Source organism: Chenopodium quinoa, unplaced genomic scaffold, assembly GCF_001683475.1.
Source record: "Chenopodium quinoa cultivar QQ74 unplaced genomic scaffold, ASM168347v1, whole genome shotgun sequence".
Taxonomy (NCBI): domain Eukaryota; kingdom Viridiplantae; phylum Streptophyta; class Magnoliopsida; order Caryophyllales; family Amaranthaceae; genus Chenopodium; species Chenopodium quinoa.
In genome coordinates, this window is record NW_018744137.1 from 178,737 (window position 1) to 190,108 (window position 11,372).

An 11,372-nucleotide genomic window follows, 5' to 3' on the forward strand; every position below is an offset into this window, starting at 1 on the left:
ACCTGAGAATGACCCGACCTAATTCTAACCCGCAAATTATTGACTTGAAACGAACCCGACTCGAACCCGAGAATTACCCTAACCCGTGAAAACCCGAATTAAACCCGGCCTATTGTTCACCCGACCCGAATGTAACCCGACCTGTTATTAACCTGACCTAAACCCGACCCAAACCTGATAAGAAGTATGACCCGACGTGACCCGACTCAAGCATGACCCAACCCAAACCCGACCCGCATAGGTTGTGGAATTAATCCGAATGACTCGACCCACTCTTACCGACCCAAATCCGACCCGTTTACCCTAATTGACATCTCTAATTCTCCCCATGCTCTGTTCTTGCTGAGTAATTCAAAATCAGCTTGAACTTTTTCGACAATTATGTTAAGTGAAGGTGCAATGTTAAACAATTGACATCATAAGGTGCAAGAAGCCAAGAATAGCAAACAATCAGAAAATAAAATTATTTCTTTTTTAAAAAAGAAAGGAACATAATTCATTACAAAATCACCGCATAAATGATTTCACTTGATTTTTTCCCTTACTAATTTAGTTCCTGTGCGATGCACGGTTTTGAACAAAATACATTGTAATAAGATTTGTTATAATACTGAGAAATAAAGTATTCTGCTCTGTAATTTTTTTTATACATGGTAAGTAATGTCTACTAAAAGCATATTAATATACATATACTTATAAAAATAATAATAAATAAATAAAAACTAATGACATCATCATAACAATTTGGCGGAAAATAAAATTTATGTTAGAGTGACATGTATACAATATGAAGAAAGAATGAAATCAGCATCGTTTTATTTTAGTATTAGTTATTAGATTTGATAATGATCTGTGTAATTTTTATTTATTTATTTATTTATTTTTTTTTTTTTTTTTGAAATCTTGTGTGTAATTATTTGAAAACACTGAAAATACAATGCCTAAAACCAACAAAAATGAATGTCTTATTTAATAATACTCCATACAAATAATTTCTTGACCAACTTATTTGATAGCTGGTAATAAAGAGTGGTGATGGAATGTACTAAAAATTTAAATTGACAAGTATTGCCACATTACTTCCAATTCCAAAGAAGATGCATGTTATTTTAAAGTACCATTAGCCCTGTAGCTATTGACACTTTTTTTTTTTTTTTTTTTGGAATCCTTGCTGCTATTGACCTTATTGTGTTAATGATGAGAGTTATTATTAATTCAGACAATGATGTCCGGCCCAACCCCAATCCATCAATCTACTCTTGTCATGAATAAAGAGAGTTTATACTATATAAAAAATTAAGGGTCTTTTCTCATCGATTGAATGGGCTGAGCTAACTGAACTGAACTTATTAGAGCTGAACTGAAATGAATATTTTATAAGAGAAGGAAATTAGGAACTAAATTGAACTGAACTTATTAGAGCTGAACTGAACTTAACATATTAGAGCTAAACTGAACTGAAAATAATCGTATCAAAACAGGCCCTAAGTACTATATTCTTTAAAATTATAAAATCAAACCCAAATTTTAGGAAAACCATTACACCAAAATACTACTCGTAATAAAAAGAAAAATGGAGAAGCCAATTTCAAACAGAACACATATATCGTCCATAACCTTACGTTTTGATTAGTATAGATAGACCTCGTTGACTAGACTTTTCAAGCATACTCTTTTTGACATATTCCTCTTAAACTACAATACAACTCTATGATGAGCTGTAGTGCTGTACAGTCCCTTCCTATACGCTTTGTTTCCAGTATTCCAGCTTGACCTCAATCACTCAAACATCTATATATATTGCTAATTATCAAAATGCAAATTCACACAACATAAGCACTGTCTGCATATACAACCTAAAAAACAAACATGGCAGCCAGAATTGCATCAGTTTCACTTTTAATCTCTCTCGTGATTTTAGCTTCATTTAAGTCCTCTCAGGGATCCCAAATAGCCATATACTGGGGTCAAAATGGCAACGAGGGAAGTCTTGTGGACACTTGTAACTCCGGAAACTACGGTACTGTAATCTTAGCTTTCCTAAGTAGCTTTGGCAACGGGGCAACCCCAGTGCTGAACTTAGCAGGACACTGTGACCCCACTACAACTTGTAGCAGCCTAAGCAGTGAGATCAACGCATGCAAACAGGCAGGCATTAAGGTTCTCCTTTCTATAGGAGGTGCGACTGAAGGCTACTCTCTATCCTCAACCGATGATGCAAATCAGCTTGCTGATTATCTCTGGAACAATTTTTTAGGGGGTCAGTCCAGCTCTCGACCCCTAGGAGATGCAGTTCTCGATGGTATCGATTTTGATATCGAGACTGGTGACAAAAGATTTTATGATGACCTAGCTAGAGCTTTGGCAGGTCATAACAATGGCCAGAAAACAGTTTACTTATCAGCAGCTCCTCAATGCCCCTTCCCAGATGCCAGATTGGACACTGCCATAGCCACAGGGCTATTCGACTTCGTGTGGGTTCAGTTCTATAACAATCCCAGAGCCAATTGCCAATATGACGGCAGTACTGATAATCTCTTGAACTCATGGAACCAGTGGACTTCTCTTCAAGCTAACCAAATCTTCCTCGGAATACCAGCATCCGACCAAGCTGCCAATAATGGTTTTATTCCTGCTGATGTTCTCACATCTCAAGTCCTTCCCACAATCAAGGGTTCCTCTAAATATGGAGGAGTCATGCTATGGTCAAAGGCATTTGATAATGGGTACAGCAATGCTATTAAAAGCAGTGTTTAAGTTGAACTATCATTGTTTCAAGTAAATAAAATAAGATACCCAATAGATTCTCTTTTATTTTTCAGTGTAAAATCATCTTAATATTGATACACCATAAGATCTTGTAATTCCCTATCATAAATGACTTATAGTGTTGTTAATCTTGGGCTGTACTTCACATGCTTCACATTTAAAACTATGAACGTATGCTAATTTTATGAAATAAGCTAGGTGCTTGTATAACCTAGAGTCCTAGACCTCTCTAACCCCACCAAAGTCCATAATCTCCAGATTCATACTATTGTTATAGTTAAAGATTAAAACTATAAATGCATGAACTGACTAAACCTTCAGTATTATCTAACCTTTCTCAATGCTACGGAAACACAAGGGTCATCAGCTTGGAAATCAAGTCCATAAAATAAAACACAGACTGACAGAACACAAATATATCAACTATAGCTTCAGAAACTTCAGGATGAACAACTTAAGAGAAACACAGCTAGATACTGACCTCTAATCCATCATTCCATCAGAAGTTGTATTTACAGCTTAATAAGAACTTTGTATAGCCACTAAAATTCAGGGTCTGTTTGTTTCGACGGAAAAATGGAGAATGAAAATTCAGCATCAATTAGGAAAAGATCTCACAGTTTTCCCATTGGACCAACTTCTATAAACTGTTAAAATCAAACTACATCAAAATGCATCATTAGACTAAAGCTTCACGCCTTCACTGATAGTAACAGAATAAGCTATGAAACTAAGCCCTGAAGATATAGATATGGTCCTTAACTCCTTCTGTGAGGACAGTTACAGCGGGACATATAATGAAACAAGAATACAATAAAACACAAGTGCCAAGGCTTAACTATTCTATAACCTTCATATCTATTCCGGAGATATGTAATGTCAAAATTTACATCAATACGTTCCCCAAAGAACTTGTTAACCATGTAGGAATGGACATTTGATATAATGTAACAAATACAAAATTCACAAACATAAATGATCACAAAATTGCATAAGAGAAGAAAAGCATAATTCATCATTGAAGACAACAAAATTTCAGAAGATTGACAGCAAGAAACAAAATTGTTTCCTTTCATTTTGTTTTGTATTATAAGTAGTTCAAAATGTAGACAGTTGATATTTACACATCCACAGGAAACAAAATTGTCAAATGTCATACATTCTATACAACAATTTTACTAAAAGAAACAGGTTATTTTACTCATCTTCAATCACCACAACAATAACTACAACAAGTTAAACTGAATTCAACCAACAATTGAGGGTTCTCAAAACTCACCAACCAGTTCATCAAGAGCAATGATAGTTTACTCCGGTGAAGGTGCCAACTTTGTACATCCCAACCGCGACAATCATCTCCGATGCCACGCCATTCATCCAAGGCTCCGCCGTAGCTACCAATATCACACAGAATCAACAGGAACCCATTTCCAGAAATGCCTTTTAACCGAAACCGCCTCATCAGCCACCAAATTATCACAACCCTCATACTCTGTTTCCTCCTCTGTAGCAAACTCACCCTCAGGCAACCCCTCCACAAATGCATCCACAGTATGCAACACATAAACAGCCGGCAAACCCGGGTACGAAACAGAAACCCTTTCCTCCACCTTCCTCTCATAAGAATCCATCAAAACCCTCACAATCTGATCAAAATTCACATTTCCAACATCATTATCCCTAAAAATCACAGACCCCAATTCTTCCTTGATCGCCCTTTTAACACCCGCCTCAATATCCTCACCAGACTTCAATTTCTCCGATAATGGACGACCCCTTTTACGAATCGACCCATCAGATAACTCCTGGTGAGCTTCAATCAACACCCTGTTGTCATTACCCAAAATCCTAACACAAACAACCTCCAAATTCCGAATTGGGGGAGATTTATCAACAAGCGATGTTTCACCATCAGCAAGCTCAAGCCATAGATTATGAACATTTTTAGTGCCGGGTTTAGTGCCCCAAGAAGCGAAAGAATCAGAGGGTAATCGAGGTTTAAGCCAATCAGAAAGCGATTGAGGGGTAGGAAAAGCAGAGGAATTAGGGTTAGGGTTTTGCGACATGGTTGAAGTAAGGCGGAGGAAGCGGCGATTGGTGGAAGGAGGAGGGGAGGAGAGAGAAAGTGCGCGAGGAGGAAGATGGTGTTTAGGGGCGGTGATGAAGAGGAAGAGAGAGAGAGCGGTGAGGAGAAAGTCAGGCAGATTAGCAGATTTAGAGAAGCAAGGAAGAGGTGGTTGATTTGAGGCCGTTGGATTGGAGGGGTGGAATTGATTGGACGGTGGATGATGCGGTGGTTGAGATTGGGGCATGTTAATGGTGGGTTGGCTGAAGAGTGGTGGTAGTGAGTGTTGAAGGAGGAGAGAGAAAATGGGGAAAAGCCATTGTTAAAGGGTCAAAAAATGGAGGAAAAAATGGTTGTGTTTCGTGGGAAGATGATGGACACAAGAAAAGATGTGGAAATTGGAGGTTGCAAGTGTTGCTGGTTGAGGACTTCAGCATCGGATATTCGGTCCTTGGATGCGTTGCTATATGTCATGGGACGAGCGATGATAGTTTGTGTGTGGGCCTTGTGGGGCGAGCCTTCTCCATATGTACAACAAGCATAATACACGAGACACATGTATTAGTGTAGGCACAAGGCCATACAATAATTGCCATATATTGTTATATATACAAGGAAGGTTGCGCCATAACATTGGAAAAATTATGAGCATGTGACATATAGCTAACAATCCTTAACCAACCGGCCATATCAAGACACGATATAAAAGATTTTGAGTGAAATTCTAGTCTAAATCCAAATGCCACTAGTAATTACTAATTAGTTATACTAACGGTAGTTTATTCGTTATTGCCATTGTTGCCACCTACTGAGATAAAAGATCATTAATGTATCAAATGACCATGATATATAAGTTGCATTGAAAAGTTCAAGGTACATTTTTCTCAAGGGTGTATGTAGTTACTCTTAATTACTACTAGTAGTAGTCAACACATCCATGAATTTGTCAAATGATAGTGGTTTTATCAAGGTCGTTTGGTAGCACATAGAAGGCTAAGTAGAGCAAAATTGTAGTCTTAAAGGTCGTTCGGTAGCACATAGAAGGCTACACTTCACTAAAGTTTATCATTGAAGTTTCCATTCCTAAAAGCAACTAAAATTGTTTGAATAACTATCATAAGAAGCCGGATTTCTCATGTAAAGTTCCGCTTACATAATGAGGTTAGATTATCAACTTCCCCATTTTGTGGGAACTAGAATTTTCTAGAAAACTCCACTTTTTATGGTCACGTCAACCAAACAACTCATCAAGATTTACTACCTAGGAATTAGTTCTTCCCCGTGCATTTGGTTGTCATTCAAACTATCAATAAAGGTGTCGTCACCATCATACAAAAAATAGAAAGGGTGTTAGGAATAGAAAATATGAATTTGTTTAAATGCTATAATTCACTTTTATATGAACTCCAATCAAATTCCTCATCTTCACTGTAATGCAACTTGGGAGACTCTTGATCAACAACTTGAGCTTCTTCGTTCTGCTTGGCATTTGAAACATCTTCCTATAATTTCACCAACACCAAAAGTTGTAAGAACTCAAGTGTAAGATGCATGCATACGGAGTACTTTTACCTAATCAGACAACCAATACCAACTTAATATGAAAAAATAAATGGAACTGAAAAAATTGGTACATACATGAGCGTTGAAAACTTCCTCTGGCCCTTCGTCCTCGCATGTTACGCAAACTGAATCATCATTATCAATCTTTTCATCTTGTGCAGCTTGTTCTTTCAGCCTTTTGATCACGAGCTCAAAATGTGAGAGATCTGCAGATAAAATGGATTACATGCATTATATATACTGTAATCATCAATGAGCTGAGCGCATATCCCCAAAGAGAGTCATGTTTTTCTACAGCTGGCTTTTGTAATTTTTCTCTACATAATTCAACAGGCAAACTATACTATAAATTCGACTTTTTACTTACCTTTTTCAGACAAAATGGATTAATATTGAACATGCCTAACATAGGCAGTATGTTCTCAGAACTACGGTCCAGTAGTCAAAATCAAGATGCTTAATCTGCTGCAATTTAATGGAGCATATAGCTCTTCTAACTGCTTGCTCAAACAACAAAGCAAGAGGAGCCTTTATCTGAACAAAATTCTGGCACTCTCCTGGGTCCTGACTCATCTCTTAGCCGAGGAAAAAAAAAGAAAAGAAATAACTAAACGCAGCATTTGCGCTCAGACATTGATGAGGTAAAAGTAGAATTATATCCCATTCCTACACCATCACCTACAAATACTAGCATCTTTATGGATTATGACACAACTAAGCTAGGTCTAATCCTGATAGTTCTAAAAATGTTAAAACCTCTGCGGTACCCAAAAAAGAAAAAAGAAAAAACATAGTAATAATAATAATAGAAACTTCTTTTTTTTTTAGGCTGAAGACCTACCAAATAAATTCCCGACTCAAGTTGTTCAACTCCCTATTCCAGGTTTCCTTCCTAGAACAACATATGTAACAAGCCTAAGAGCTCTTCTTATCAAGGAAACTAAATGTAAGCTTGATGTGTTGAAAGAATTCACAGCGGTCATTGGCCTCTGAATAACCAGATAGCACTATTTTATCTCCATGGGACACCAGCATATTAACAATAGTACATTTTTCTAACTAAAAGCAAGTACTCCACTCTGTCCCAGTAAATTTTTCTAGCTGATCTACTATGTGAAACTGCTACTTATTGCACCATATTTTCCAATCTCTACCACCAAGGATGGCATAAGTCTTCGATCTTAAAATATATAAAGCCTTCAATATATCCACACTTCAGGTTAAAACTAAATTCAATTAATCAGCATAACAAGCAAGATGAACAACATGGATATTTAACAGTTTGCAATTTATAGTAAAACACAGACAGAGATACCTTGTGTTCTACAAGTCAAAGCATCATTAACCCTCATAGGATTTTGGCGTTCTTCCTTTTTGTATTTCAATTTGATTTGATGCCGAGTGCGCCCAGGAAAAAGTTGTTGAATCATTGATAAATCTGATCCAAATTGACTAAGAGACTGCAGCACATAGAGACAGTAAAGTTTAGGTAATAAAAGAACCAGAAACATACTAAATATTTACGGGTTCAGGTAATTAATCACATAGACGTGTGGGTTTGCATCTTTTTCTTATTTGAGGGAGGTAAAGGAAAGAAATTTCTCATGACATCAGTAGCTTAGTTGACAGAAAAGCTGCTCAATTAAAAATTATTAGTCTGCTGCATTGTTTATAAAGTCCTCCTTAGCTCTACAACTCTCATCTTCCAAAATTTAATAAATAACATTCACACTACATATAAAAATATTTAATAAAAAAAGTAAAAGAATATCTTGTGCAGTGTAAAGGTTTTATTTAGAAAAATACCTGGTAAAACAATTCAGTGTCCTGCTTTGTCCACCTCGCTCTGGTTTCTTTTGTCATAAATGACTGATAGTTAAAGTAGCCTGTATCTTTTTGAACCCTTAGAGTCGAAGGATTATCGTAATTATCTCCGTCTTGATCAAATGACTCATTATCATCATAAGGAAGGTCCTCTGGTGACAGGTTATTATTCCTGCAGAGGAATATTTATCAGAAAATAGACTGCAATGAAAGACATTCCTAAGAAAATATAACTAAGAGGTAAAAGCTAAAAAAAGTACAATTGTCTAAGTTAAGCTAGCCTTATTATTCTGTTACCTCTCACTGGTTGGTGGTGGCATAGCTGCTGCTGCTTCTTTCTTCTGCAATGAAGAATCAAAACAGAAAATGCGATCCTGTAATTAATACCACATACAGAATAAACATACAAAGCATTGGAGGAGAACAAATACTTACTGCTTGGCGTTCTTTATACTCTGCAAGTATGATCAAGTCCCTGATTGGAACCCTTTGAAGGTCCAGTTCGTCCTCTGGTGCTTCAAGCAAGGATTTGTTCACTACACAAGAAGGAAAATTGCATGCAAAAACTTTATCAAAAAAAAAACTTAAAGAAAGGCATGCATCAATATGCTGTGTGATTTATTACAAATTCACTGTAGAAAAAATACCACATCTTTTTCGTCGAGTTGCACGAGGGAACTTCTTGGGAGGTTTTTCAACGTATTCATTAAGTTCCTGGGTTGCCTTCTTCCTCTTTCTAGCCGGTTTATTATTTTCAGCTGCAACTTTCTTAGACTTTCGTGGCCGTTTCTTTTGCAAAGTCTCTTCGCCAATATAACCACCTTCATTATTTTCATCTCTATTTAGGGCCGAGTTATCAGGTGCTTTATCGTAAGAGCTGTTATTGTTGTTTAATCCACCATTCATTCCATCTTGGGGTTCATATCCATCTTCATTTCCTTCAAATGCTGACAAAACCCCTCCATCTACTGATTTGGCAGAAGAGCCTAACGCATCATATGAATTCTGTTCTCTATGGTCCTCCCCACTCTAAAAGCCAAATCAACAAAATGGTGGTGATGGAAAATTCAGGTTAAAATATGGATCACCATCAAGGAATCAACAATGTATAATAGTTAGTCAGGACAGTCTCACTACCTGTTGTGGTAATTTTTCAGGCATAAATGAATCTATATCTTCAGAGACTACAGTGTCAGGTTGATACACAGAAGGATCTAAGGAAAAATCGCCATCAAGCCTCATATGTACAACATCAGACACAGTGTTGGGTTCTCCGGCATGAATTGATCCACTACTTGTCATATGCTCACTTTCAGAGGGAAGATTCTGGGAACGCGGAAGATGAGAAACAGCCTCAGCTGAATCTTTCTTCCGTCTATCACTTTGTGCCTTAGGCTTGGGCTTGAATTTAACAGCTCTAGTTCCTGCCACTCGATAATACCACCAAAGTTAAACATAAAGGAAAAACAAGGGGGGAAAATAAAAAAAAAATACATGTATATAGAATTTCTATTTGGCAATACCAGAAGCAGCAGCACCCTCAGTCATTACATTTAAACTGTCGAGACAAGAAAAATCCCCTGCTTCCTGTTTTATATGGCATGACAGAAAATATACTTAGACAAATCATCAAACAGATCCAAGTCAAACTGCTAGAAAGGGGAAAAAAAGAAAAACCGATAGCAAGCACAGTGAAATAATCTTTTCTTACCAGCTGCTCAACATCTATCTGTAAGTCTCCATCACCACATTCAATGGATTCCTTATAGCCTTCTTGATTTTCGAATGTCTGATCCTCATACTGATCAGGAGCAGCTTGTGCATTACATGGCCTAAGAAGCGAAGCACTGGCAGAAGAAACACTATGGAAATCTGATAGCTCCTTTTCATTGTGAACACTAGGTGCATTCGCCGTTGGTGTCTCTAAAGTTGGACATGTTCTCCATCAGTACCATTAGTCAAATTCATCTTACAAATAACAACAGAAATGTAAGAATGCTTTAAAGTAAAGCTACAAAGAAAGTTTTAAACGCCAACCAGCTTCATTTGTGGATAGACCAGCAATTTCTGAATTCCCGGTAACAGCAGAACCTGCCACTTCCTTTGCTTCAGCTGGCAATCCTGAGCTTTCATTGTCTGTTATAGATGAACTTTTAGGAACTTCTAAATTCTTTTCTACATTATCATCAGACTTATTCAATTGCAGAACTGATGTTACAGGCGGCTCTTTGGTTGCTTTTACCGCGACAGATGGTCCTTTCTTGGGTCGTGGCTTAGCCTTGGGCTGAAACCTACCAACAGCTGCCAATGCCAAAGAGCAAAATACACCAATGCTCAATCCCTAGACTTCCACATTACATTGCAAGAACAAAACAATGGCACAATGTATCGAATTTTCGAAAAGAAAAAAAAAAACATGGGTTATTATTAAATTACCTTTGGCAACCACAGGTTCAGCAAAAGGATCATCCACAAAATCCATGATTAAACAAGAAAATACCTAAAACAAAACTAAAAATCATCAAATATATGAAATATTTAAGAGTCTAAAAATCACATAAAACAACATCAGCAAATTTTTCTTAACAAAAGGGGGGAAATTGTTATTCCATTTTCTCTATCTTAAAAAAGTAAAAAAGCACTGTACTTTTTTGTGAGACAATCGCCTTCAAAACAGGAAATCGTTGTAAATGTAGCCTATTTCATAGTATAATCAAAACATTGAAGGGTTCTGCAACACATTAGCAACCAAATTTGTTATCAAATTTAACAATTAAAGGGAGAAAAATAACATTTGATTCAATTGTAAAAAAAATTAGGCTGATAAACATAATCGGTCATTAGTAATTACAACCAATAGTTCAAAGATTCGAATCCTAAATTAAGTATAAGATTAAACTAAATAAGATGAACGATAAACCCTAGATTATGAAATTGAAATTAATAGAAAAGGAGACAACTTACTTGAGGAACTGTCTGCTTGAAATATGAGAAGGCGCTTCAATGGAGAACGTGGAGAGAGAGAGTGGCGGGAGATTAGGAGAGTGAAGAGAGAGGGCTAGGGTTTTTTTGTGCGTACAATTAATTTTTAAGAGACAATAATTTAGGGATTTGGGACTTGGATTGATGGTACTTTGTCAGTTTTTACAAC

At 36.8% G+C, this 11,372-nt stretch overlaps 3 protein-coding genes across 4 annotated transcripts; 1 reads left to right on the plus strand and 2 right to left on the minus strand.

Annotated features, from left to right (window-relative positions):
- Window positions 1-1,510: 1,510 nt before the first annotated feature.
- Window positions 1,511-2,976, plus strand: LOC110692915 (acidic endochitinase SE2-like). Its single transcript, XM_021869991.1, has one exon. It carries the CDS (start codon window positions 1,870-1,872, stop codon window positions 2,755-2,757), a length of 888 nt encoding a protein of 295 aa, XP_021725683.1. The 5' UTR covers window positions 1,511-1,869; the 3' UTR covers window positions 2,758-2,976.
- Window positions 2,977-3,812: 836 nt separating this feature from the next.
- Window positions 3,813-5,389, minus strand: LOC110692914. Its single transcript, XM_021869990.1, has one exon. The coding sequence runs from the start codon at window positions 5,079-5,081 to the stop codon at window positions 4,173-4,175; it is 909 nt and encodes a 302-aa protein (XP_021725682.1). The 5' UTR covers window positions 5,082-5,389; the 3' UTR covers window positions 3,813-4,172.
- Window positions 5,390-5,933: 544 nt separating this feature from the next.
- On the minus strand, window positions 5,934-11,372 carry LOC110692912. 2 transcript variants are annotated; one of them, XM_021869988.1, is made up of 14 exons: window positions 11,186-11,372; window positions 10,869-10,952; window positions 10,658-10,721; window positions 10,259-10,522; window positions 9,933-10,144; window positions 9,745-9,808; window positions 9,359-9,645; window positions 8,869-9,250; window positions 8,657-8,757; window positions 8,519-8,562; window positions 8,204-8,393; window positions 7,713-7,857; window positions 6,473-6,603; window positions 5,934-6,336 (listed from the first exon to the last, which is right to left on the minus strand). In XM_021869988.1, exons 3-14 carry the CDS (start codon window positions 10,701-10,703, stop codon window positions 6,217-6,219), a joined length of 1,986 nt encoding a protein of 661 aa, XP_021725680.1. In that variant the 5' UTR covers window positions 10,704-10,721; window positions 10,869-10,952; window positions 11,186-11,372; the 3' UTR covers window positions 5,934-6,216. The 2 variants fall into 2 exon arrangements, with proteins under 2 accessions (XP_021725680.1, XP_021725681.1); XM_021869989.1 differs by lacking the exon at window positions 10,869-10,952.

Coding starts and splice junctions, on each gene's coding strand:
- LOC110692915 (XM_021869991.1), top strand. CDS start 1,870: ATGGCAGCCAGAATTGCATCAGTTTCACTTTTAATCTCTCTCGTGATT.
- LOC110692912 (XM_021869989.1), bottom strand. CDS start 10,703: ATGGATTTTGTGGATGATCCTTTTGCTGAACCTGTGGTTGCCAAAG. Junction 10,523..10,657: donor TGAACCTGTGGTTGCCAAAG/GTAATTTAATAA, acceptor TGGCATTGGCAG/CTGTTGGTAGGTTTCAGCCC. Junction 7,858..8,203: donor ACACTGAATTGTTTTACCAG/GTATTTTTCTAA, acceptor TATGTGCTGCAG/TCTCTTAGTCAATTTGGATC.
- LOC110692914 (XM_021869990.1), bottom strand. CDS start 5,081: ATGCCCCAATCTCAACCACCGCATCATCCACCGTCCAATCAATTCCAC.